This window comes from Haemorhous mexicanus, chromosome 2 (genome assembly GCF_027477595.1).
Source record: "Haemorhous mexicanus isolate bHaeMex1 chromosome 2, bHaeMex1.pri, whole genome shotgun sequence".
Classification (NCBI taxonomy): domain Eukaryota; kingdom Metazoa; phylum Chordata; class Aves; order Passeriformes; family Fringillidae; genus Haemorhous; species Haemorhous mexicanus.
The window spans coordinates 10598067-10625466 of NC_082342.1; the positions used below are offsets into that span (position 1 = coordinate 10598067).

A 27400-nucleotide genomic window follows, 5' to 3' on the forward strand; every position below is an offset into this window, starting at 1 on the left:
ACAGAACTATGTGTCATCTTTGCCTATAAGCATAAATTTGCACAGCGGGCAGTATGGTGAAAACAGCTTATCATCAACTCATCACCTCTCATCATTGTTAGAATGAAATGCAAATGGAAACGAACATCACTTCAGTCATGGTTGTGAAAATTAGCATCTGTGACACTAGCAGTGGCTCCTTTATTATGCACTCAAAATTTCAGGGGGAAAGAAAAGAATATAAAACTTATAAAACTTTATAACTCTACCAGTCTTTAGCTTTGAAATAAAATTAAAACCTTCAGCTTTCCCCACTCAAGGATAAATCCTAGTTAATATTCATTAACACCGAGCAATCTCTTCACTGCAGATCTTGTCCGACAGAAGTTCTCATTATGTCTCAAATTATTTTTGGTGTTTAGGTTTGTTGTATCTATTTTCTTTTCTTTCATAAGTATTCCCCACTGAAGAGGCATGAGCCACCATCTGAGACAAATGCAGCACCAAAAAATTTCCTTATAGCATCTGTCTGCATTACAGGATCCAAACACCTAGGAAAGCAATAAACTTAACTCAGATAATCCTGCTGAAATCAATGGGATCACAGCTAATTTATTCATTTAAGTCAGAATCAGGATCAGGCCTTCTGTGAAGAAAATATAAAAAGGTGTAATTCTGGCCTCAAGAATACGACAAAAATGTGCATTGATTTCTGCAATGTCGGGGTTTCATTTTAAGCTTATAAAAAGTAAAATTGCTGGTATGAAATTGTAGTGGGGAACAAATTTGCATATTAAAATGTTTCCTCCGGTTGGATTTGCCATTCTTTTCTCATAACCCTGAACACAAATAATGGTTTATCACCTAAGTAAGCAAATATTGATTTAATTAGAAGATTGGACATCTTTTTTTTGCCTAAATGAAATGCAGAGGCATTGACCCTGAATTGTCTTACACACCAGATGTAAGCTGAGTTTAAAGCACCAAGTGCATTTGGAAGCAGAATAAGGAAACAAAAATGTCTCAAACCTTTAGCATAAACATAGATCAACTGTCATTAGAATAATAACACAAGACTTTCTTAAGTCAAGCCAGAAAAAATGGCACAAAGTCGTCTTTGCTTCACGTTGAAGTAAAGCCAAGAATCATCAGGCAGTTCTCAAGTTTGCTGTGTCCGGAGGAATGGGGAAGAGAGATAGAGAGAGAGAGAGAGAGAGAGGGAAAAGAGAAGGTTCTGGCCAGCACATTACATGTGCTGGCAAGTGGGCAAGACAATGCAGGGATGTTTTACAGATTATTTGCACCTGGACAAATGTGTAAAACAGTGTGAAGTGGAATGCAGAATAGCTGTGAAGTGCTTTAATGGGGTTTTATCTGTATGGTGCTGCCTGAAGGGTGTACAGAAGAGAAGACTAGAACCTGTATTATTTGTTAGAGTGGTTTTTTCTTACCGTCATTCTAAATCTGCTGCATTCCACTCCCCAGATGCACTGACATCTGTAACATCATAAGGCTCAGAGAGGCTGAAATCCAGGGGATTTCAGGGCTCTTTCCTTCATCCTCTAAGTCAACTGCTCTCCTCCTCCCCAGCTCTCTGAGGGGTGGTGGGACAGACTGCACAGACCCATAGCTGAAGCACATCTAGGACATATGTGCTTTCCCCATTTACTCTCCTGCTCTGCCATGCTCCAGGAATGCAGGAGCCACAGTGAGCCACTCCAGCCATCGGCGTGACCATGGACCTCAGGGCTTTGTGCAAGACCTACTTTGTCTGACCTCACCTGCTCACAAATAATTCTGCAGCTCTGAGCAGCTACACTGTGTAAACCAAGCCGTGTCTCATCTGGCAGAAATGAAAGGAGGACAGATAAGGACTCCCTAAAGGGAGGGTTGGGAGATGCACACATTCTGTTGTGGTAGAAAGTCATTTAAGGTCCTCAATAGACAGATAGGTTAGTTTAGATAGGCTTGGAATAGAGAGCTTCAACTCTTCAATTGGTTGAATTTCTTCAACATTAAGCAGGGTATTTTTAACCCTCTAAGACTTTTTCTTTATAATTCAACTTCCTAAGCTGTTATACAAAGTATAAATGTGCACTAGTATGAACAGCTACAATGATAAACATTTGCAATGGATCAGAATCCTTCCAGTATCTCTTTTGAATGCATTTCTGTCTCATTTCTCTCCCACTTTTCTCTGAAATTACACCTGGTTTAGATGTCTTTTTGCCTAACAATGAATGTTTATTTATATAAATGCATTCAGCAGTTTTATGCATATCCATGAATACACAAGAACTGCCAGACGTTGAAAGAAGTTATTAGCATGGCTGCAGCACTACTGAAATCTTGCTGAGTGACAAAAAAACCCTGCAAAACTATTCTTTTGTGGCATAGATTAACTTTTTCATATTGTACACTGAGAGCATTAAAATAGATTTTTGTCTATGCAGCATCTAACAGATCTGCAGAAGTCCCTCAAGCACCACAATAATAAATAAGGTAACTGCATTGCACATAGTGAACAGTGAGATACTGAACCTGTATTTCTCTTGCATTGGTCATTGAATTGCCCTCCTCCATGAGGGGTTTTATACACGGACAGCAAGTTGCCTTGAGAAATGCTTTAACACCAGCCCTCTGTGATATTCATTCATCTTTATCAAAAGGCATCAATTCATGCCAGTGTTCTTCACATTAGAAAGTAATAAAACCAAAAGTATTAAAAAGAAAATATTGCTGAAACACCCTAATTAACACACAGAAATTTGTACAGTTGTGATAAAGACAAATGGTCACCATGGTAAAGATTCAATTATCTAAAAAGATCTTTTTGGTGTCCCCTTTGAGAGTCTATGGCTGCAAACCTGATTTTCATTTAAAATGCAAAACAGGCCTTATGGCTCTCCCACAGGTCTGTGTGGATGTGTTGGAGACACTGGGATGTCTAAGTGGCCTAAAGGCAAGGTGAGGTAGCCCATGACCTGCCCAGTGGCAATGGTATCGTGCCACGTGAGCCTGAGGAGGTACCAAATGTGGCCAGCACAGAGCAGGGACAGCCAGGACATGACCTACAGAGGTCACTTGTGAAATCCTGTAACTTCTCCAAGAGGTGAGGACTTGTGTCCCACCTTACCCAACTCAGCATTAAGCAACTTGAGTATTTACGTTGCTTCCCTGGGACAAGTTTTGAAACGTGCTACAAGGAGCCAAGATTCCTGTTCTGTGCAACGTGGGGTTGTCTGCTCCCCTGCCCTGATTATGAGCAGCACAGCCAGCAAAGGCATTCCACTCATGGAAAATTTACACAGTTCTGTACAAAAGTGGGCCTTTAAAAATAAAAATCACACTATTGTTAAGGAATGCCTTCTTTTGGAAAAGAAGAGTGGCCAAAACTGGCTTTTGAAAATATTTTACAGCCAGGGAAACAAAGCCCATTCCCAGAGTCTTTCATGATCATTTTTTGTTTAATCAATAATGTAATTAGGTATTAATTATAATTCTTCCCTGCCCTTAAAACACAGTATTATGAATGAGCAGAAAAAAATGCATACCAAGCCAACCAGTGCAATGCTTAAAAAAATATTAAAACGCAGGGGGAAATAGTATCAAATCACTTCAAATCCATGGAAAAAGCTGCTAATTTTAGCTGTTAATGAGTCATGGTCTAAAATTGCAAGGACAGTCTACAAAAGCCAATGCTGTGTGAAAGCAGAAGACCTCCTTGCTGAAACAATGTCTGCAGTAATCTCTTAGGACACAGAAGTCACTAAGGGAGGTCGATTCCCAAACAATGAGAAGGTGGATCTATAAACTGGGAAACACCAGTTGTTGAGAGCAGAGAAATACTAAATGGCATTTCTAATCTCTTTGGTAAATTTTCAGCACTGATAAATGAGGCAGAAATGGAGGCTGAAGTACTCAGGTTGAGCAGTAGCTGTTGCACTGCAGCCTTGCAATGCTCTACAACTTGTACAATACATTGCACAGAGGTCTTTTTGCACTCAATCCAGGGCAGGGACTGAAAATAAATTTCCAGCATTGGACACATCCTTGTGCATCTTGCAAAACACTCACTACCTTTCTTACAACTCCTGATTGTGGAAAGTGTCCAGTGTAGCATATAGTTTGCTTAGAGTATTTCTTTCAGGCTGATATTTTAATGATTCCCAGAGAAATTAAGATGACAAGCACTGATTGCCAAGTACCCTCTTCTCTTGTGGTTATGGCGATGCAAAAGCAAATTTATTAAAATAAGGAACAAATTTAATAGCTTTTCTAATTCTTCACTGATTCTCACACTCCTTTCTGGAAGATCATTGGTTTATCATAGATGAAATGGAGAGAGTGGATTTTGAGTGCCCATCTGCTAAAAGACTGATGCAGAGCGTAAAACTACAGACAAATTGCAGCACTGGACTTCATTAGCACAGCTATAGCAGCTTCACAATGATGATTCCTTGAATTGGACCTTTACTATTATAAAGTGAGTATATGCAGGCAGATTCCTGAGATTATAGCACCGAGGTACTTGCAAGGACATAGGAAAATCCTGAAGCTAGGATTTAAGAGGAAACCCTCATATTAAAAATTGTTAAGAATTCCTGTTATTATTATTAATTGGCCACAAAAACAAAACATCCTTACCTTTGGCTTTTGGCTTTTCTCCTTCTCAGATGCATTAGATGGTTTTCTCTTCAGCATGTTTAACTCAGTTAATCCACTGGACGTGCAAGTGCTATGAATTTGTGACCAAACTGAGTGCAAGGAAGGGCACTGCGGACGTGTGCATTGGTTATGCAGTTCCTTTTCTATCAGGATGTGACTTCACACGGCTGCCTTGTGGCATGGGGCAGCAAACTGAATCCTTCCTTTGGGGAGGGGGTGAGGAAGGAAGGAGGAAGTGACGGGGACAAGAAAGAGAGAGGCGCACCGAGGATATGAGTTGAAAATTAGGGCAGGGGTCAAAATAGAAATGCTTTAAAACTTATCTGCTGCTGTGTCACCATCAGCCCTTAGTAAGATTTTGGACAACCTCAAGAAAATTATTCTCTTTTCCTCTCTCAATTATTCTCTCCCTAGTCTTGTGGCACTAAGTGCACCTTTATTTCTACCAGTGCTGGACTTGTGTGTGAAGAAGGTGTGCTGATATTCAGAGGACCAAGAACTATTTTTGATATCAGATGTGAGCTACACTGTGGGTGTAATTGGCCCCTAACTCCTCCATTCCTCTCTTGGCTCTCCAGCAATTCAATAAAAGAAATGAGATTTAAGGTTGCTGTTTGGTAGAGAAAGGAATTATCTAAAGCCATCTTTTTCTATTGCATAGTGGAATAATTTTTTGCCATTCATCACAGAACTGGGACTCCCTGAAACAGCACTTTTCAGTTGTCCATTTTCCTTGATTTGCTGAAAAAGTCACTGGGAGAAAAGGCAAGTCTTACAGCAGACTTTAAACAAAGAGGCTGAGGGAAATGGCAGAGGTGCTCTACAACCTCTTGAAAACCAGCCCAAAAGCTAAAAGAAAGGAAGCTATTAAAAGAGCTGAAATTCCTGCTTTATTTTGCTTGAAAATTTTATCTTACAGAAAAACAAAAGTCTTGAGCATCCTTGGTAAAACTTATTTGTTGTGAATCATAGGCCACAAACCTTGAAACGATTAAATATTCCCAACATTTTGCTGAGAAATGAAGGCAAATTCTCAGTTTCAAACTCCAAATTTTCAGTTTCCTCACAGAGCTTCAATTAAGTCTTAAGTTGAGATTCTATGTAAAAGAAACGTCTTAGTAAGTTACAAGAAAAAGGTTCAGGAGTAGATGTCCAAAAAAAAAATTGGTAATATTTTTTTTCAAGATTTTGTTACTTTTTCAAAATTATTTTTTTTCTAAGCAGCCTTAACACATAATTTTGGCATATATAAAAGCTCTTTTAAAAATACTCTTCCTTCTCTTCTACCAGATGAATATTCCAAGTAGGGATAAGACATGCTCATCAGATGAATTCCCACTTTGACTTGCTATTTGGAGTTTTCTTTAAATGCTTAAAAGAAGTTTTGGAGGGTTTTTTTGGGTTCTAATGGGTGGGCAGCTGGATGGACTGAGACTGAGTGATGAAGGAATAATTGTTATACACTAATGGTATTATGAGGTTTTCCTTTCCAGGCTTTCTAAGATGGGAGTTGGTAAGAAGGGGAGGAGGAACTGGGGTTAAGGTACCAAAATTTTGTCAAATACAGGCCCAAAAATCTCTGGGTTAGTGGGCTGCAGTGTGCTATGTTTTGAATCTCAGCCCATGGAGCTTCACTTCACATTTTAATCATTTTAAACCAAAGTTGAATGTGAGGGTTTTGTTATTGAAAATAACATATCCATTAGAGTTCCTAATTATTCAGATTATTAATAATTAAATAATTTATAATAATGGTTAACTCAGAGATATTTTTTCCCTATATTTGAAAAGACCACCTGAAACATCAGTTTAGGTTTCTAAGCAGAAGGAGGTTTTACCATGGATATTTAATCAGCCTCAGTAATTCAGTAGGGCCATAAGTTGTTACAAAAGCTGCATGTATGTTTAATAGTAATTAAACTTGATTATTGTCTCCATAGATTTATATTGCAGTATATTGGTTTTCTTTTTAATCTGATCCAAATGTGAGGATTAAATCAGACTCTGCTGATCATTAGACTGTGATTTCCTGTCTCAGGCCACTGTTAAAATCTTCATGATTAATAAAATGGGAGCTCAGCTGAAGAGTAATATATGAGCTTCCTTTCTGTAGAATATTTATTGTTAAACAGGAAGAAAGAGGCTATTTCAAGAGATATAGTACCCACCCATATCTATTTCCTTTCCTCATCCACATATCAGAAAAATTATAGCAGCTTGAAGGCTGACCTGATTATGTTCTTGCCCTTGGAAGGTTGACCCACCAGTTTTAAAAAGTAACAAAGTGAAGAAAATCAAACATATATAACATTAGAGTTCATTTAAATTAGTGAATCATTAGGTTTCAAAAGGAGCTCTTTTGAATTAAAAATTAATAATAAGCTTTGTGCTTATATCCTCTGTATTTGAAGCTAATTTTTCAAAGGGGAATGAGTACCTGTGTAAAATTTAAAGAAAAATTCCTACACTTAGTATTCTGTTTGACATGACTGCCTGTAACTTATTCCATTTCCTTGCTGGACTTTGAATCTGATCCAAATCCCAGTGAAATCAATAGGTGTTTTTCAGGCAATTTTTATGGGGCTTGGACTGACTCCTCTATCCTGAAACAACCAGGCAATGTCACTCTTTTATCTGGAAAGTCTTACAGGCAAAAAGGCTATCCACTTAAAAATAATTAAGATGACCCCATGAGAATGATTCTCAGTGTCATTATATTTATAAAAGGCAACATCCCTTACAGCCTATTATTATCATTACTCACTTTTAATGAATGGACTGTGATGGATGGTCCTGGATGTTCAAGTGCTTTATGTGCCTCCTCCCACATGGTATCATATTCCCCGAGGGGCTCCATCCAGTTACCTTCCCTGAGAGGAGAGATCACTTCCAGACCAAACTGCAAGAGTAAACTTATCCTTTCAATACTTGATTATTCTGATAAAACCAGAAAGTAGGGCGTGAAGTAGGTTGAAGGGTTTAGCACTCTGGCCACCTGTCAAGAAGCAAATGAAATGAGACTTTCTCTGTGTTAGCAGCTCGTTTTTCATTGTCCGTCAGATAAAACTGGTCCAAGTTTAACTGGAGGCTCAAAGATACCTTGGGGCTCTACATTGCTTTCCCTAACACTAAACAAGCCCAGAGTGTCTTAGTCTGTTTATTTTAATTAAAAGAAGACATATTTTGAGCAAGAAAGGAATCCTGCCTTCAGCCTGTGATTTTATGGCCGTGCATCTCCCTGTGCCATCTAACTCAGATATTGCAGAAATCTCAGAATAGCAAGTGAAGCTGAGTGAATAATTTGCAGTGAATAATTTACTCAACAAATTTAATCTTTATTTCCTCAAGGAATGTTCGTGAGCAGAACACAATTTCCTCAAATGTATTAATTATGGGCAAGAATTTAGCTAGATACTTCCCTCTCCTGGTCTGATTCGAGCCAGCCACAGCTACAGTCACTGCTAATCCTCAGCAGAGCTCTCTCCATAAACTACCACAGCAAAGACTCTTCAGAAACTAAAAGGAAAAAGTGTGAAAAATCAAATCAGGCCCTCTTCTCTCCACTGATAACCCATGAAAGAAAACAGAGGTTGAAGGCTGGGCTGTAACTATTTCAACAACATACTCATTTTAATTTTAATGCCAAAGATTGAGGCTGTGATTGTCCACTGGATTGCTGGGGAATGGAACTGGATGCTTAAAGTCTCATCTTTAAGACTCCCACATGCTCTGAAAATTCCTCATCCAGAACTTAGTATTGAAAATTGGTCCGAAATATTTAGGGACTTCACACAACCAGGTGCGTGGTTTCGTATTGAATGGGCTCCCATGTGCTTTTCTCATCAGGAATAGAAAATGCAGAAGCTACAGAACCTCAGAGTTTTAGAGAGACAGGACATGATTAAAGAATGCTTAAAGTTTACAGTTTTGATTTGTGGCTGTGTTGACCCTATATCAAGAAGACTCCTACCCCATAAAAAGTATAATACTTATGAAACCTGTCTATGCAGCCAAGGGAATAACTAACACCTAAATTCAAAAACTTAATTTGTGGTTCAAAACCAAACATTTTTGCTTCAAAAACTTAATTTTTGTTAAATAATTTACATTGGGTGGATTTTTAATGAGTTACATAAAGTGAAAAGGCATAAGACACCACAAAGAGTGGGAGTCAAAACTTGTTTGAGCAACCACCAGGGTGCAGAACAGCAGGAATACCCACATCATGCCAGGTCCCAGGAAATGGGATTTTGGCCTCCCAGATTATTGGGCTTCCTTCTCTTCCTGAAAAAAATGTTACTGTGATTCTTCCTTCTTTTATGCTAACCCTTTGCCTTTAAGGTCATGAAGAATTACGGCAGGGACAGGCTATAGAACACCACTACGAGAGTTTAAAGAGGTGTCTGGTCCAAAAGAGTGGTTGATGCTCTGTGAGTAAGAAGAAGTGTCTCATTGCCAGGCCCTCAGACCGTGTCCTTGGCATGTTCCCAACACCACCTGGCCTACAGGGAAATTGAAGCACCAGGAACTTATCTCCAGCTTTGATCCCAACACATTCCCTTGCATTAGCAGTAGATGAACAGATCAGTCATACCTATACTATGTCAGGTTAGCCCTAACACTAATAAAAATCTATGCTACTGTGACATAAGGATTCTCAAGGAGATTGGCTTTCACCTATTGAACAAATCCCTTTCTTATTAGCTTGAACAGTAAGAGCCAAAGTTGTGTCTATATCTTCTAGGTGTTCCTGTTGAGAAAACTCAAAGTCAGCAAGGTTGATGTATGGTAAAGCAGAACCACAGACTTATCCAGCATCTGTGTAAAGTCTGCTGCAGAAATGTGCGTCACTGGTGGTTTTCCTGTACAATTCCTGTACTCTGCAAGCAGAGTGCACTTTCCAGTTTGTGATGAACAGCAGAAAGCAACTGGCAGGATGCTGCTGCTGTGAGTTCAGACATGCAGGGGAGCAGCCACACTGTTTCAGAGTGAGTGTTAAAATCAATGCTAAAATACACTGCAGTGTTCATACCTAGAACATCTCAGTGGATTCTGTTGGTGAATGCTGTGATTACTAATCAGCTACAAGGGCATTTTATCCCATGGAATTTGCAGGTTTGGATGGCTTGTTTTATAGTCATCCAGCTGAAGCTCAGCCTCCCAGAAATGCATTTACACATAAATAGTGATGGTTGCCTTGCACATCTGTTTAAAAAGCTCAGATATGAGATTTTCAATAAAGGAAACTGATATAAAAATAAATTTAGGCTCTCTGTTTTAATCTCATACACAAAACATGACATGCTTCGTTTGGTATTTAGAAGACCAGCTTAACACAGGAGCACTGACAGTGCAGCAGGGGATTTTTTCAAGGTATGTACATGACGTCTGCCAGCCTATCTCTGATTAGAATCAAGATCAACAGAAGTAAATTCTGATTAACTCTAATACCAGCCTGCTGTCAGAACACTGCAGTTGAAACCATCTTTTCCCAGTAAACATCTCCTGCTGAATTTCTTCACTGGTGTCAGAGTGTCACATTGCTGTGCCATCACAGTGTTAGGACTGCTATGCAAAGGCTATCAGGAAAAGGAGTAACACAGCACACTGCACATCCATTCACTTACAGGGCTGGGATTTCACACTGATTCTAGAGGAAAATGTTGTTCCTCCTTTCTCCTTTGACACAGTTTAAAGTGGGTGAAAATCATAATTTGGAAGTGACAGAGAGGGACAAGACAGTTTTATTTGTAATTGGTTTTAAAAATCTATTTCTACCTATTTAAATGATGTGATACTTGTCTGATAGCCAGCAGAGACACAAAAAGTCTTCATCATTGAGAAAAGGTGATCATCTGCAACCTCCATCATCCCTTCCCTCCTTTCTTCCCCACGCCCTGTACCAGAGCTGTGGGCTTACTGTAGCAAAACTTAATTCAGGTGCTAACATGAATGGAAATACCTTCAAAATCTGGCAGGAAGTGGGTCAGAATATCTCCATCACCTCCAAATCACAGACACGGGGAATGAGACTTGAGAGCTGATTTTCCCTTACTTCCAGGTCTGAACCTCAGTGCAGGGTGGCTTGGCTCATGCTCTGTGCTGGTCTGGCAGGTGTAGGAGGTTACCTGGATCCCTTGGCTGCTTGCTCCAGGACAGGAGTGAGGGAGTGTGGGAAAGCAACAGCCATGCTGGGCTCCTTGACAAATGAGAGGAGATGCTTTTCCTGCTGGATTTTGGCACTGAGGACTGGCAAGGTGATTGCTGCCCCCTGTGCTGGTCATGGCCAGGGCTCCTCTTGCCCCACTCAGGGTTTCATGGGATGCTTCAGGCTGTGGCTGCATGGTCACAACTGACTAAGCTGCCCCAGGTCAGCTGAGCCTCTCTAGCAGGGTGGGGACTTGCTCTAAGCCCATCAGCCAGATGAAGTGAAGCACAGTCACATAAATTTATTTCATTAAGGGTTTTAGATAACATGCTTTATCTCAGGCTGTAGGCTAAAGGCACTCACAGGGACAGTCACAGTGCTCAGTATGTTTAAGGTAATTACTTATGTGTCAGTAACTTGTCTTTGGGGAGACAAAGGAATGGAAGTGAAAAGATGTCTCCAAAGCTGTGCTTTGTAGAAAGAGAGTAATGCTTTGCCTCTTTACAAACACCCCCTTCCATATTCCTTCCACCAATCTTTATGTTTTTCTATTCTATTATCCAGCTCCTTTCCCTCTCACTTTCTACAGCTTTTGACTCACATCTTGCATACCCCTTCTCTAGAGAACATTTTTTTCCCTCTATTCTCATTTATGTGATTCTATTTTCTTCTATCACATATATTATTTTGTATGGTTTCTGTTTCCTTTGCCTTAATGCTGCCACAGAAGGCAGCAGCTGATGAAAAGGCAGCAAAATCTTTCCTGCAAACAGGTCAATCTACTAAATGTTCTACTGAGCTACAGACAGCAAACTGGAGAGGATCTTCACTCCAGGAGGAAACTCTGAAAGCTGAATTTAGGCCTTCTAGTTTACAAGCTTTATGGGGTTTTTTAATATATGTAGAAACTGGTGGAGAGAAACATTGATATTATGCTCCTCTGGTTTGTGAGGGGAAAGTTCACAAGAACCTTTGAAATATCTTTGGGTTCAAACACCCCTAGAGGTAGAAAGAATAATACCTAAACCCCTAAAAATTAGCACCTTTATGTACAATACACACCCAAACTCATTAGAGAAAGAAAAAAACTTTTGAAGCCAAGGAAGGGCAGAATTATTGCTATCTGTGATACCTGATTCTCACCCCTACACGTGTGTGTTTCATGGTGCAGTTTTAATAAGACAGCTGTAACATTTACCACATTTTCTCTACTGCATGTCTGTCTAATTTAGTGCAAACTATGAATCTGAATGACAGTGTCAGGCCCTGCAAATAAAGTGTTTGAATTGCTGCCCTTCTGGGGCACAGGCTGGAATATGTATCCTTGCTTGTGCAATAACCAACTGTGTACAAGAACACGCCATCCCCATTTTGCAAATGAATCCTGAGGCAGACAAGTGAAGAGATTTGTCTAATTTCACACAAGAGGTCTGTAGTAGTGCAGGGAGTTGAATCTGCATTATCTACAGCCTTAATCACTGGATCATGATTCATTAGTTTAAATAACCTATGCTGCTACAAGGAAGTGGAGTAAGAATTTATTTTGGCCTTCTAGTTCAGGGGAGCACAAAGAAATTGTGTTAAAAGTTATTTACTTTGCAATTGATCATTGACTGCATGTAATTCTCAGGGTGTGACCCTGTGGTTAAGTGTGCAAAAAATTTGAGCACAGATAGATGCAAGCAAAGTTTGGGGAGTTTGATTTCAGTCTTTCAGACTGGAAAATCTGAATACTATCCTGCCATAATTCTTAGGGGAATTATGTTGAAGTATAAATGTGAAGAAGGAAATCTAGGTATTAAAACACTTACACAATCTAGAACTAAATATAGAAACCCTCAAGATAGCTGCAAAAAGTTTCTGTCTCATGATCTTAAACTATCTGAACTCCTCATTTTCCTACCTCCCACACACTGTTTGTCATCATTTCTTGTGCTATGCTATCAAAGGTAAGTTGTAAGTAGAAGTGAACAAGGAGTTTCACATCATTTATCCTAATTAATTTGGTTCTTCTGCAAAAATTATTCAGCCAGATTTTTTCAAATGGAGTGTAAGCACTTCCAGCATGAATTATGTTGTTCAAGTTTCCAATTTGCTTTCCTTATGTATTAGGGAAGGTGAACTTCAATCAATTAAATGTCTACAGAAAAACGGTCCAGAAATTTCATTACCATAGGTGAATTCCTTTCAAAATAAAAGTGAATACTCAGATACAAATCACTGTCCATTTTTTTCTGAAAAGCCCTGGTCTTTGTCTTCCAATGATCTATCCATATATGTGAGAATATTTAAATAGCAGAACTACAGGTGCGTTCACTCTGTGTTCATTGTTTCATTTCCAGTCTTATTTTTCAGGCCCCATTCTTGTTCATTTCACCCACAAGTACTTTTTCCAAGCTGGATGAACTCACAGTTTTCACATTAAATTTTCAGTTTCTAAAAACAAGTTTGGAATTATGCAAGACATGCCCTGCTTTTGGAGAATGTCACAACAGAAGGGCTTCTTTTAAAGGGCTTTGAAACACATTCATTATAATAATGCTGCAGCCCTGGAAACATTAGTACCTTTCTGGCACTGAAAATCCTCACTCCTCTATTTGTGCCGTTGCTGAGCACTGATATCATGTGACTTTCCCTTCACTTCTTTGTGAGGGAGATGTAAACAGAACTAATTTCTTCTGATTTATGAAATGCTGATTTCACAAACAGGCTTTAGGGAGCACTTTAAAGTATACAAAAGTTATTTACCAAAGAGGATAACAAGCTTCATCAGAACTCACAAAAGAAGCAAGAAAACATAATCAGGTTCTGAGCCATCTCAAAACTTCCAGAAAGATGATGGCCCCAAAAGAAGAGCCATTTGAGTCAGCTAGAGGAGAAGACAAGGAGTATCAGGCACTGTGGTGTGCACTGCCAGCCACCACTTAGCTATTCTTGTAACTTAAGGTCAGAGAGGATCCATCAGTCATCTTCAGCCATGACTTCCTTACCAAAGCCTCAAAATCCTTACCTAATTAGCACTTTAATTTTAGTTTCATTAGGGATTCTGAGGAAGCTAAGTTTGCTCATTCTCCTGCATCAAGATGAGCACACTCAGAGTGCACTGAGATACTGCAAGCACAGTGAAGATTAAACATTTTGGCTACAAATGGGAAGCTTGTCACCAACTCAACAAGGACAAGATCTAGAAAATATTTATGTTTCAAAAGTGAGTCTACACAGAAGTAAAGCTGCATTGCTTTGTGTGAGGAGATAAACTGCACTGTAAAAATTTTAAAAATTGCCTGATGGTTTCATTGGTCGAGGTATTCCTGCCAGCACCAGGAGCTAATACATTAGCACAACACAGCATGAAAACACAGCCTGTATTAGCTGATTCATTCAGCAGGAGCACTGATCAAGCACAGTAATGTGCATTTTCCTTTTTCCTAGCTTTGTATGGTGTATGGAAAGAAATGATAGCCTTAAATACATTTTTTAAAAATAAAAAACAGCAAGAATGTCTTTTATACAGGACTGATAGCAGATCCACATAAGGATGATATTGTCACAGACTAGGTAAATAAAGCAGTAGACAGGCAATGCAATCTATTTCCTTCAGTATGCAAAAGTGCATCATTTTGGCAATTCTAAAGTAGGCTAGCAGGAAGTCATCCTTTTACTAGACAGTTTGCTACCAACAACTTCACTTAGCTTAATTATATTTTGACTCTTAATCATGTTTCATGAAGCACATAGCACTCTTTGTATTGAGAAGGTATATGCCATTTACAAAGAATAAGTCTAGGAAATGCACAGTTTTCCCTGCAATTTCAATGATCACACTGCCTTTCTTACTACATTCATGACAGTAATCCAAAATCTTTCATTTCCCTCTCTAGTTGTAGCTCTGCAGGACCAAGCAGCAATGGCAGAAGCAAACCCATGAAATCTGCTGAAGTGAATAGCAATGTTCTGCAGTTATCTGTAATGATATTAAAAATGTTGTGGTACTCTAAAATACCTTTTAGTGCAAATAAATTCACTTTATTATCATTCTGCCTCTTATATACTAGCAAGTGCTAGCAATCCAACTTTACAAAACAGCCCAGAAGTTTGTGGCAGAAAAAGTTTGGGAAGCTTTTTGGTAGAGCTAGGTATACATGCCTTTAAGATTAATGGAAAGTATGATATCATTCCCTATATAGCTATGAAAATTCTAGTCAGGTATTAAAAATAAAAAATAGGGCAAGAGTTACCATAGTGAAGAATAACAGCATCAGATTTTTCACATTTTTTAAAACCTGCTTTAAGACTGCATGGTCAAAGTCATCACAGATGAGGACACCAAATTTTTCACATTGCTATGCAAGAAATAGCAAAATTCACTGTAGGAAGTGGAATGGTGCTGACAGATATTTGCTATCAGCACAGTGCAATGGTGCATCTTTAGAGAGGCTGGACACCCTCCCAGTTTCCTGTCTTCCCAGCACAAAGCTTGTGAGAAGCCTTGCACTTTAAGAGGTGATTTTCTCTCTCACTTTTTGTATTTAACTGAAATAGACCTTATAATGTTTACCAACTTGTTGCTGCAACTGTTTCTGAATAAAGGTTCATGTGACAGTAGAAAAAGTAAAACTCTACAGACTCCAAAGCATCAAGAAAAGGAGCATTCCTAAGTTCACTAGCTTTTGTATTTTTTTTTTCTGAGTCCATATTTTTCTTCATATTTCCAGGAAAAGTAAACACTGAAACTTTAGTTGTGGCTCTTGTCTTCTCATCAGTTTAAAAACCAAAAGCCATTCAAATGTCACCAGCACTTTACTACAATAGATTTGCATAAATGTCAATCCCCACCCACTCACAAATCTTGAAATTCAAAATTAGTTTTCACAAGGTTCTGGAACGGGGTTTGAACGAGGAAAAGATGAGTGCCTTTGTAGCACGGCTCCTTTTTGTCTATCAGCTCCTGTATATCTCATGTCTGCAGTCTGGGGAGCATGGGGGTGTTTCTAGCTGTCTCTTTACCTTGCAAGAGAGGTGCTGAATGCAGAGGGAGAAGGGCTGAGCTGGTGGAACAGTGGGGAAGAGCACCAAAATTAGCCAGAATGTTATAAAAAGCAACAGGAAACCTGTTGAGGGCCTTGAAGTTATGACAAGATGAAAGAGAAGCAGCTGGGGACAGTTTCATATCTTAGGAAACAAATCCTGTTTTCATGTCTTAGCCACAGCTTGTCACCTGAACATGCATTTCATGGTCTTGATTGGTTCTGTTTACTGCCTCTTTCAGCTGCCCTTTCTCTCTTCTCTGGGCAAAGACTTTGGGTCTCAGCTTGGCTAAGGCAGAGCAGGACTCTCTAACACCCATAGAAAATAGATTTATACTTGGTGAGGACCTGGCTTCCTACCTTGTCACTGAAATAGGAACAAGAGCCATAGCTTTTAAAAGGACCACTTACTACTGACAGTAAAGCAGCCAGAGTGACCGGAGCAGCTGAAAATTGGTGTCTCAGAAAAGCAATTTGGGGATTTCCAGGCATTCTTTTTAGTGCTATATTTGTGCCAAATGAGGATTCAAAATGCAGTTGAGAAAGCTCTTCTAAGGCATGTTCAGGTGTCTCTCAACAGAAAGACACTAGCTGAAGAAAGGAAAAACATCAGAAAACAGTCAAATTGCTTAAGAAAATTGAGCAGTCAGAAAGTCCATTAAAGCCCACAGCATTCTGGTATGTAGCAGTAACTGCTGGCTGAAATGGAGCAGAAATCTTCCCACAGCAATTCTCTGGGCAGTGCAAATACAGCTTTCAGCTTTGGAGCACATTTTACTGGAGAAGAGCACTCTGCCCTGTTTGTTCATTACCAGCTGTCCATACCCTTCCTTCCCACTCCACCAGTCCAGGGAGCAGTTATCAGTCCCTGGTATCACAGGTACCCCACACCTGCAAAACCTCCAGGCAATCTGCAGCACGTTTTTGAGAACCAAAATGATCAGAGGATGTGCAGAGGGCAGGGTAAGAGCAACCACAGCAAGGAAGCAAAGCTGTGATGGGGCAACCAGCAGCCAGAACCTATGCACAATGTGTCAGGAAAATTTGGAATAAGGAAATGCACAAAACCAGGGTTGACAATTAGAGTGTTTCTTCATCAAAAAAATGAGTGTCAAAGTAGCCATGTCTCCTTGGGGGTGAAAGGGAGATGCTGAGAAATGGCTGACTAGGAAGCAGCCAGACCAGGAGGAAAGGAAAAAGCCACAAGGTCACTGAAATGGCAGAGAACCATGGCCAGTAACAGCAGGGCAAACATAATCCTGATAAGATCACAACACTTTCCTGAGAGGAATATGGAGACAATGAACACAGGAATTGGCATAAAGTCTTTTGCAGTTTCCCCAACTTGTTCATTCCACCACAATACAACATATATCAGATAGAAACCAATCTTTCAAAGATTTCTAATCTCCTCTTAACTTGAAAATGGAAGAGAAATTGTATCTTCCTCTGCAGTACCTTTAGACTTTTTTCTTTCTCCCCATCAAAATCCCAGGTCTTTTTAGTCTTGGGGAATGTCCCTCATACTTCATTATCACTGAATGCCAAACACAGGTTGCACCAAATAAATATTCTTATGGTATCAATGACTAAATACCTCTTCTGTCAAACTTAACCATGCTGGTAAGATGTGTGAAGAAGGGAAACCCACTTCCAGTAACTCTCTGCTGATTTGTCTCCAACAGAGGATGTTGTCTCTTCTCCTTTTCCTGTAAAGGCGGCCTGTGTGATTCTACAAATGCATCTTCCATATTTCACAGATAATGGGAGAGTGGATGGGCCAGCCAGTGATGTAGAAAAGGACTCATCTGCTTTTCTTCTCTTTGCCTCAGACTGTCCAGGATAGTCTGGGAACCCTTTTGTGAAGAGGACCTCAGCTGTGACCTCACTATGCTCCACTGTGCCTTTCAGGTCCATTCAAGCCTAGCAAGCTCCTATAGTTTACAGCCTCCTGACTGTAGATTTTTCTTGCCTCACGAGGTTGCAAAAGTCTTATGCAATTGCACAGATTGAGAAAAGCAACAGAAGGCTGAAAGAGCTTCTGTAAAAGTCATATATGGACATGGCATTTCTAAGTATACTACTTTGTTGGGGTACTGAGTATCTTAGCATACAAATGACAGAAGGGCAGCTTTTAGTAAACACAAAAAAAAAAGAGAAAAAACTAGTCTGAGACAGACAGCTTAACTGTTTTCTGCAGGGCTAAGCCTGAGGAATAAAAAGAAGTATAAAAATCCAGTAACCTTTCCCATTAGGGTCAAGTGGTTGTTAAAGTGGTGTCTGGACAACCTTTTCTTCCATCCTCTGCCTGCTTTTCAGCTGATTCATACCATCACAAACATCAGCCCAGATATCCCCAATATACTTTGTGATAACAGAAAAATATGCAGCATAGTAGTTACTTTATCCAAGCATGCAAGAATATTTTTCTTTTTTTTTTTCCTTCAAGTACACTGTATTTTTTAAAATACACTCTCTTCCACTTTCTAAGGAAGAAGTATTTATAAATTACATGTCTCTGGAAAGAATGCCAGTAACAATAATTTCACATGGCAAGCTTGACACACTAAAAAAAGCAATGTTTTATGTTGCCCCTAGCAAAATTTTGGCCAAACACTAATTATATTTTAAAAAGCTGAATGATTTTATATATATATATATATATATATATATATATATATATATATATATATATATATATATATATATATAAATAAAAGACCTGTTGTTAACTCTGCCTAAAGAATCTTATGGTGGCACCATGGCAGGATGGGTGAAATGTGGGTGGTCTGCAATATCCTTGTGCCAGAGGCTGTCCAGTAATGCAGGTGGTTGCTGAGGGCTTAACTGGGGGAGGCTGGAGGAGCCTGATGGAGCTGAAGATGGATATGGTTTTTGGAGTCTGTTCTCACAGTCCTTGCCTAGATGACCTCTGTCAGCATTTTTACTGGTTTAGGTGACAAAGACTGGCAATATGAAGCACCACAAGGGAGGCTGTGTAAAGTGCTGAGGCGGAAGAAAGCAAGAAGGAGTCAAGGGAAGAAAGGTGTCAAGGGAAGAAATTGGAGGAAGGGAATTAGGATTACTCATATTTTGTCTCTCTAAACAGCAATCCATCATGGAGAGATCCATGTCTTTCCTTGTGATTACAGGAGAGCACTGCTTAATTCACTGTCTGCCATTTAAGCTTTAATAAAGGCCAGGCCCAATCAGCTTTGTGTGCATTGCTGAGATATGTCTGGCTAATATTTGTCTGATCTAGATATTTGTCTGTCCCCCATGCCAGATCAGCAGCAGTTTGCTGATGGAATAGCAGAGGATCTTTGGATCTTTGTCTTGCATCTACCAGTTTGGTCTCAATTTAGGACATACCAACAAGCATTTTGATAGTTCATCTCCAGCTATCTCCTCCACAATTTGCTGCAGCAGACACAACAGAGGAGTTACCAAGTCAAGAAAATGAAACCATACCTTCTTTCTCACAGAATATGGAAGAATATAATGGAATATATTGCTTTTACTCTAATAAATAAATCAACATCAGAAAGAACATCTGCACCACCCCCTCTGTCTGATCCTCTCATAGCAAAACCTCCAGTGCCTGCTTTTTGATCCTTAAACAGCAAAACTGAAAATCCAGACTCTGTAATCTTCAACTGAGCCAGTTGGTAGAATGCAGATGCAAAGAATGAGATGTCTTGCCATTGGCTGTAACCTAAATCTAAAGGCACTAAGCCCACAGAGATACATTAAAGTCAGAGAGCCCGTCAGGAAGGCAGATGGCAAAATAAACAATTCAGGAAAAAAAAGCACTAAACTCCTTGGTGGTACTTAATAGTTACATGGGTAGGACAAATCTCACCAGGGTAGGGAACATTAACAGCCTGTTTGTGACAAAATGAAATAAAATTATTTGAACTGACACTTATGTTGTCATAAATCTGACCAACACCTCTATTACTGTTTTTACCTGGGACTTCAGCCTTCGCTTGGGATGCTGACAGCTGCTTGCATAAAGGAGCCAGGCATATGATGGAGGCTCCCATCCCTGACTCAATTCACTTTCTGCAGAGACTTCTATTTCCTGCCATGCTGGGGGACTCATCTGACAGACCACAGCCTTTGTTCATGGCTCACAGCCCATTTCTGTCAACTCTCTGTCCTGCAGGTCTGTCTGCAGGTGCTTTCCCCGTGGGAGTGTGCAGGGCTGAGGTGTCCAGGGTTTCTTTGATGCATCTCCCTCAGATTTTTTTAGAGTAGCTTCCTTCCTTTCTTTTTCGAATGATCCATCAGTGAAAGTTTCAGACTCTTGTTTTCTACATCAAATCCCAGGAAAGTCTACAGCTAGGAAAATCCCACATTTCAGGTCCTGCCTGGTATCTCAGCTATTGGGTCATTGGAAAGGAACTGAATTACCTTCCCCATGAATTCAGAAATATGGCTGCTGGACAGACCCCCATCTATTACCTTTCAAATGCTATATGGGCACTCTGAGATCATGCTGCTCTCAGCAGGACACTCTCTGATCTAAGGCTGTGATTGCTCAGGCCTGCATTTGAGCACTCAGCTGGCTCAGGTTTCTGCAGGTGTCTCACCCCCTGTAGTTTGGCTGTACTTTCCTGGGAGATGGTCTTATTCCACAGTGAGAGACAGCTCTGTCCCTGGAGCACTGTAGAGGGAACAGGCAGAAAGGGAAAAGGGGCTACTTTTTACTGCTTCTCTGATGTATTTCACTGTACCAGTCACCCTCCATGTGCTCACCACTATGTGCAGTGCCAGAAGACTTCCTGTGCCCAGTGAGGAGAGGGGGAAAATCCTTGTTGCAGTGTCTATATTTTGTCTATCTCTCCAAAAAGAGTTTCTCTTGGCTTTGTTCTTCTAGTTTCAAATATCCCTTTATAGAAAAGCCTGCAATTATACCATGAAAACCTCCTCCAGAGATCTATCCAGGAAGATAATTTCAGAACAAGGTTAAACTCTGCTTCTTTGTTTCTGTCTCCAGAATCTTCTTGCTGCCACATGGGTAATTGCAAAAATAGGCTCCACCAGCTAAGCTGACCAAGATAGAAACACAGATACCTCTGCAACCTCTGACATTTGCCTAAATAACTCCAGTGTCCTTTACTAGTATTGCAGTGACCGCTAGGAGCCTACTCCAAGTCCATTAGCTTCATTGTCTCTTACTGATTCAGCCCAGACTTCCAGAAAGTTTTCTAAGCCTGGAAGGATGAGTATAGAACAGATGAAAAAACCTAAAAAGCATGAGTGTGCTGATGAGAAACAGAATAGCCTAGAGCCTTCCATCTCTAAGCTGCTGATGTCTGCATGGTTAAAAATGAACTACCCAGGGCTATACGAAGCCCTGGTGTTAGCCTGAGCAATGCATTCACATCCATTTACCTGAAATCTAAATTTGGTTTATAGCATTTCATAACCACACAGAAGATGACAGTATCTCTTTAATGCTGAATCAGAGCAAAAAGTTTCCAATTTTTATGCATATCAGCACAAAAGAAACCACTTCCACTTACCCAGGAGTACTGTAGATCCATATCTGTTAGGGAATATGTAAGATGTGGCTGATGAGAAGAGCAAGTACAGTTTTCCCATTCTTCTATTTTTGAAATTAAAAAGTCACAAGGACAGAGCTGGTTGTCAGGAAACGGCTTCCAGTCACTCCACAAGTGAAATTCTGTTTCAGAATGAATTGAAATAGTTCCTAAGTTATTAAGTCTGGAAGTGTATGAGCGGCCCAGAGATGCAGAAATAAAATCTGTCCTGGTCTCAGGCTCTTCTTTTCTTCTTGTGTTATCTTTCCATGTCTTCTTTTCCTGGGGCTTTGTCAGCTTCATGCAAGAAGTTAGGGCTTCTTCATCCTCTTCAGAGAGATAAGCATCTTCTAAGGTATCTTTAAAAATGCAAATACTTGTTATAATATGTTGCAATTCATAGAGAAAGTAGCACACTTTTTCTTAAATTTAATAGCTGTCTTTCAGTCTATATAATTAAGAAGTCAAGGACTCCATAAAAAAAAAAATAACAACAAAATACTCCCACAAAAAAAACCCAAAACAAAACAAAAAAAAAATAAACAAAATCCACACATGCATACAAAAAAAAAAAAAAAAACCCTAACAAAACCAAAACCAATAACTATGATAATTGGGGAGATAGAAAGGATTTTTTAATAGGTCAGGCATCTGAGCCAAAAGTGAGATTTATTCTCCATTTGATATATTCATCTTGTTCCCTCAGAGGTGTGGAAAATTTTATTAGTTCTGCCCATGAAAATTTGCTAACTGAATGTCATTTTGCTGATAGTTTCAGACAGCATGAGTCGAGCTGGAAAAGTTCAGGAAGCTTTCTGGACAATTGCTCTCCCACCCCTTGTATGTATGTTGTGTTACAAAAATCCCTATTTCCTCATGTATTTCAGCCCCAGCAGTGATTTGGCTGGAGCAGTAGTTCAACAGAGAGTTTAAAGTCATTTTGTTAATACTGGATTATAAATAATCATACAAACAAGTGCATTGCACAACCAATGTGTGTGCTGTTAAAACAATGTAGGCAAAACAAGTTCAGAGGAAGAACTGTTGCACAATCAGACCAGAGAACCATAGGAAACTCCAGAAAATCAGTGAGGCCAGAATTAGTTCAGAATTCCTGTGTCTTACAGCCCTGGGCACTCAGATATGGTGACAAACCGACTTGCTTGTCATACCTCAGACCCTCCTGCCCTCGCAGACGCTACTGACCCATGGATTAGCACTGGAAATCATCTTCTCATTTGTGAATTTAGCCTTTCTGACCCGAAATATGATACAAAACTAGGAAAGCCAAAGTGTCCCCAGCATGGAGGCCCCGCTGTTATACAATTCTATTTACCTAGAATCCCCACTTGTGAGATATACTGTTACAAAACTCCAGCTAGAGTGACAGGAAGCAGGTTTTCACACTAAGAAGAAGTCAGAGCTGGAGTGGTATCACAGTAACATCTCAGTTGGAGGTTGAAAATTGTGGGTGGTGAATGACAGACCAGGACAAGATTGTTTACAGTTATGTTCAATCCAGTGTCATTTGCCAAATGTTGGAAAGAATGCTGATGTGATGCTTTACTTACTGAGGGGAACCAGAACGTGCTTGACATCTTCCAAGCTTTGTGTACTTGTTTTCTTTGTTCGCACCAATTTCTGCAATCTTTTTAATGTTCCCCTGGACTCAGCTTTATTGTCTGGTTCTGTACCCTGCCAAAAAAAAAAAAAAAAAAAAAACAAACAAACAAAAAAACCCCAAAACAAAACAAGAAAGACATTAAAATAATTCAAACCCAAAAAATAAAAACTAAGGGTAACATGGTGTTTATCTTGAAAATGACAAAGTTTTGGATTCAAAGAACTGATTGCTGACACAAATCTTTGAAAGTTAGTCTTTTCCTTGCTTCAGACTAATAGGTAAAAAAAGGGGAAAAGGTCACTCACAAGAAACATCAGGCTTAGACCAGTGTTCATATTGCTGTTTGCCTATTACTTTTCTTGAATACCTGACCATTACTGAATACAAGCAGGACCTAGTAAAATAAACATATACCCACACCTCAAAAAATCTGAAACTGCTTAATTTTTTCAGGCACTATTATGCTAATCATCTTAGTTATGTAAAATTTTATTGTTATTATTATTGTTGTTGTTGATGTTGTTGTTTTGTTACATGTCTAGATACACCTTTCAGGGCTACCTTCATGGGTGATATAAATCTCACTCATGCTGGTGGAGCCTATGCTGACTGCTTTCCTTAAGGATGGGACCCTAGGAGTCCTCCTTCTTTAATCACAATAGTGCAAAAGTTCCCACCGTGGCTTTAGACTCCCTCCTTCTCAGCAGCAAGCTATATATCATGAAAACTGCAGTGTTCTGGAAACTGGGAATCAACCACAGGAGCAGAGCAGGAAGCCAGGGAGTTGACACCTTTTCACGTCTCCAGTGTCCCTTGTAAGTCATGGCTTCATTAGTGTCTTAGTTTTGCAGTGAATTTCGCAGCTATTCCTGAAAGCTGCGTTTTGGTCTCAAAGTGCCACAGCCTGAACTCGTTACAGCTGAAATTAAAACAAAAGACACTTTCCAGAAGTTCAGCTGATGACCTCCAGCTTCTGGTTGGTGTCCAACAGAGAGGATGTGAGCACAGGTAGACCTCCCATAGGACACAGTGTGGACATCAGCTCATCAGCACCAACTGTTCTGCTGTGCTTTTTCTGTCCTTCACCTGTGTCTGGATTTCTTTCCTCTTCCAAATTCAAGAAAGAGGAAAGAATTTTTACCTCAGCTAACAAGAGAAACTGAGGTGCAATTTTTCACTCTCTCATTGTGAGAATGTCTTCACAAAATAAATCACAGTGGTTTAAAATGGAAATGTTGCTCTCATATTAGATCTCTTGTAGCAATAATAATTTGTTCACTTGTAAGTAACGACACAAAAGCAACATGATGACTTTGATTGACGATCTGGGATTTCCATCATGGAGACATCAAGATAAATGGAAGATAATCTATTCAGATAATTTCATTAATGGCAAACTCTAATCCTCTTTTCCTTAAAAGCACTCATTTCATAGAGTCCATTGTTAGGGAAAAGTCATAAGTGCTTAAATAATAAATGCAGTAACTCTCTTTCATGGAGAAAAAAGCTCATGCAGTATCAGCTGTTGGTGAGACAGCCTTTAAATTTACAGTATTTTATTTTGGCTTACCTAAGCATTAAAATATGGATTTTTATCTGCCTATCCAAACATTCTTTGGTGTTGAAACCAGACAATCAGGTGAACTGTGATTTGCCCCAATCTATAAGCAAAGCTATCTATAAGGAAAGAATTCCCGCATGAACAAAAATCAAGACTATTATTGATTTCCCTACTTAATGGGTTTTAGTGATGAAAAAATCATGTCACCTCACAAATCAAAATTAATTGTATAAAAAAAATAAATCACAGGCTGCCCTTTAGTTGCAAATAATTTGCATGAAGTGTGCAGGAATACTTAAGTACAAAAAATAGACATTTTAAAAATGCATTCTAAAATGCATTACAGAAGAAAGACCTAAATTGTGTCTGATAAACTGTTTCCAATTTATAAAGGTATTTTAAATACCTTAGAAATCTTTGCACAGTGAGATGTTATGAGGATTAACCTGGTGACAGCAATACAGCAATTTGGAAGCTAAGTGTAAAACACTGCTGGTCAGATTCCTGCAATCTCAGTCCTGGTGAGCACTCTCCTTCCTGGGTGTAACTGCATTAATTTCAATAAAACTACTTGCACAGCATGTCACTTCTCAGCATAAAGAATTTAGCCATGGCACAGTCTAATCTCTGTGATTTTTCTTCAACTGCTTTGCCTTCCCGAAAGAAGTGCAATGATTTAATCATGACTACCAATGCACTTAAATTCAGAGTGCAGAGTAATAGTGAGAAGATAAATATTAGTGTGTGTTTACTGTGTCCACAGTGCTAATTGTTATGGCACCATAAAAATGTTTGGGAAGCTTCAGTAATAACATGGCCGCACATAATTAATATTAAAATAGTATGTGATGATAGGCAACTTCTTGCTCTTTTTAAAAGAGTTCTGCTCCAAATTTGGATAAATTTTCTGTTAGAAAATGTTGATAAAGCCATGGTCAGCCAGTGTATAGAGAAGCACTGTGCAGACTTTCATGCGCTCCTCCCCATATATATCTGACCTTTAAATACTCCCATGATGTTGGTCTGGTACTCCAACTAGCTTAAAATGAGTGCAAAGCAGACTAAGCAGCCTAAGATAATAGGCAGATTCTGTCTTGGATATCACAGCAATAATACAATATTCTATAAATGATAAAGAAATATAATCATTAATAGCAGAACAATAATTAGGTATTCTACAGAAGACAAAGGGATATCATGATTAACAACATGGATATGGATAAAGATCTTTCAGCTTTTGGAGAAGGAACATAGAGCACAGCAAAAACCAGCCTGTATTTCCCAATTTTCATGGCCACTCACCATTTCACTGTTACCAGGCACACCTGGATTGTGAACTCGTGGTGGGATCCATTGCTCATAGTTTATCACCTAGACAGTAAAAAAAGTAATATAAAAAAAATTACAACTTACATAAGATTTATAAGCATAATAAGCATAATGTAATAAAATATAGACAAGAGCTCAGTAGTTTTTCAGGCCAGTACTCTGTGGATATGAAAATAAAAGGCTGACATACACCAGCTGCCACCCATTGAAATTGTTTTGGGATTGAACTCTCTTGATTTCCTCAGTTATCTGGGACTCAGTAACGTCTTGGAGACATCACAGTGAAAGCAGCACCATGGCAGAGCTGTGCATTATAGTGTGGGATCCTTGGATCTCATCCTAGATCTTGGCTTTCCTTGCTCAATGAACAGGAAAGCCAGAGAACACTTCCCTCAGCTGCACTCCCCCAGCTGAGGAGCATCGCTGATGCAGTTCTAAAAAGGGTCTTGCTTAGTTCACCTCATTTTTCCTGGGATGTTGAGCACCACGGGTGTGAGTTGAACTGGATTAGCAATGTGGAGAAAATGGGGCAATCCTCAGAACTAAGACAAGACTATTTACACTTTGGTCATCTGCCCACAAGGCGTTTGTTGGTCACAGCGTCCTCAGGAGAGGAGCTCCAGGAGAATACACCTTCCTTGGGGCATTGCTGCAGTCCCTAGGGGGCAAGCCTGGCAGTGCCTCCAGCTCAGCAGGAAAGTGATGAACACTGGCCTTTTTGCTTCATGAATATGAATGACACGTTGAAGGATGAATGCAACCTATGAATTTACGTGAGAAATGAGGCATGAAACATTTTTGAAAATGTATTAGCCCAAAGACTGCGTTACTTGGTATTTTATGTCCTTCCCAATATGCTACAGAGGCTTCGAGCCATCAAGGGAGCCCTGCTAGACACGAGTAAATAAGAACAAAGGTACAAAAAATAAATGCAGAAAATAAAGGCACTTTTTATGGAAAGGTACAATTATTGCAGCAGTGCTCATGCTATATCCCTCAACCTATACTTCTGTTTTAAGCCCATTTTCCAGCACTTACAGAATGAATGGAATGAATGAATGTCAATTTAGGAAATGGAGAAGGATTAAAGCTTTTTGTGAAGCACTCAGGGAAACTTATTTGCTTTCTCTTTTTATTTTTTTTTCCTTCAACTAAAGGAAAAAAAATCTAAGGTGTTCATCTGTTCTATTTACTCCTGTTTGTAAATTTGCCTCTTCCATGGCACACAGAATCACAAACTCCCTTAGACCAGCTCAGGTGGGAATGCACTTTTGGGGATTGTCTAGTTTGGCCCCCTGCTCAGAACTGGTCACCAGAGCAAGTTGCATAGGTCCATCTCCTGACAGGAATGTCTCTAAAGATAAACTTCTCATGTCCTCTCTAGGAAGCTTCATCAGTGTCTGACCACCTCTTTTACTAGAAGAGTGCTTCATGTTCTGTGAAATTTCCTGTATCTCAGTTTGTGCCCATGGCTCCATCATATTCCTGGGAGTGGCAGCCTGTAATTCCCTGGAC

General features: G+C 39.6%; 1 protein-coding gene across 2 annotated transcripts in view; it reads right to left on the minus strand.

Moving 5' to 3' along the window:
- The window catches only part of SAMSN1 (SAM domain, SH3 domain and nuclear localization signals 1), a 63372-nt gene that overhangs the window by 30063 nt on the left and 5909 nt on the right, over nucleotides 1-27400 (minus strand). Inside the window, exons 3-5 of one of the 2 annotated variants that reach the window (XM_059872851.1) lie at nucleotides 25859-25927; nucleotides 22943-23066; nucleotides 21354-21730 (exon numbers count right to left, since the gene is read on the minus strand). In XM_059872851.1, coding sequence (XP_059728834.1) covers nucleotides 21354-21730; nucleotides 22943-23066; nucleotides 25859-25861 — 504 coding nt within the window. In that variant the 5' untranslated portion in view covers nucleotides 25862-25927. Of the gene's footprint in view, nucleotides 1-4626; nucleotides 4813-21353; nucleotides 21731-22942; nucleotides 23067-25858; nucleotides 25928-27400 lie in introns of those variants that run through there. The other variant, XM_059872845.1, reaches the window with a different exon arrangement.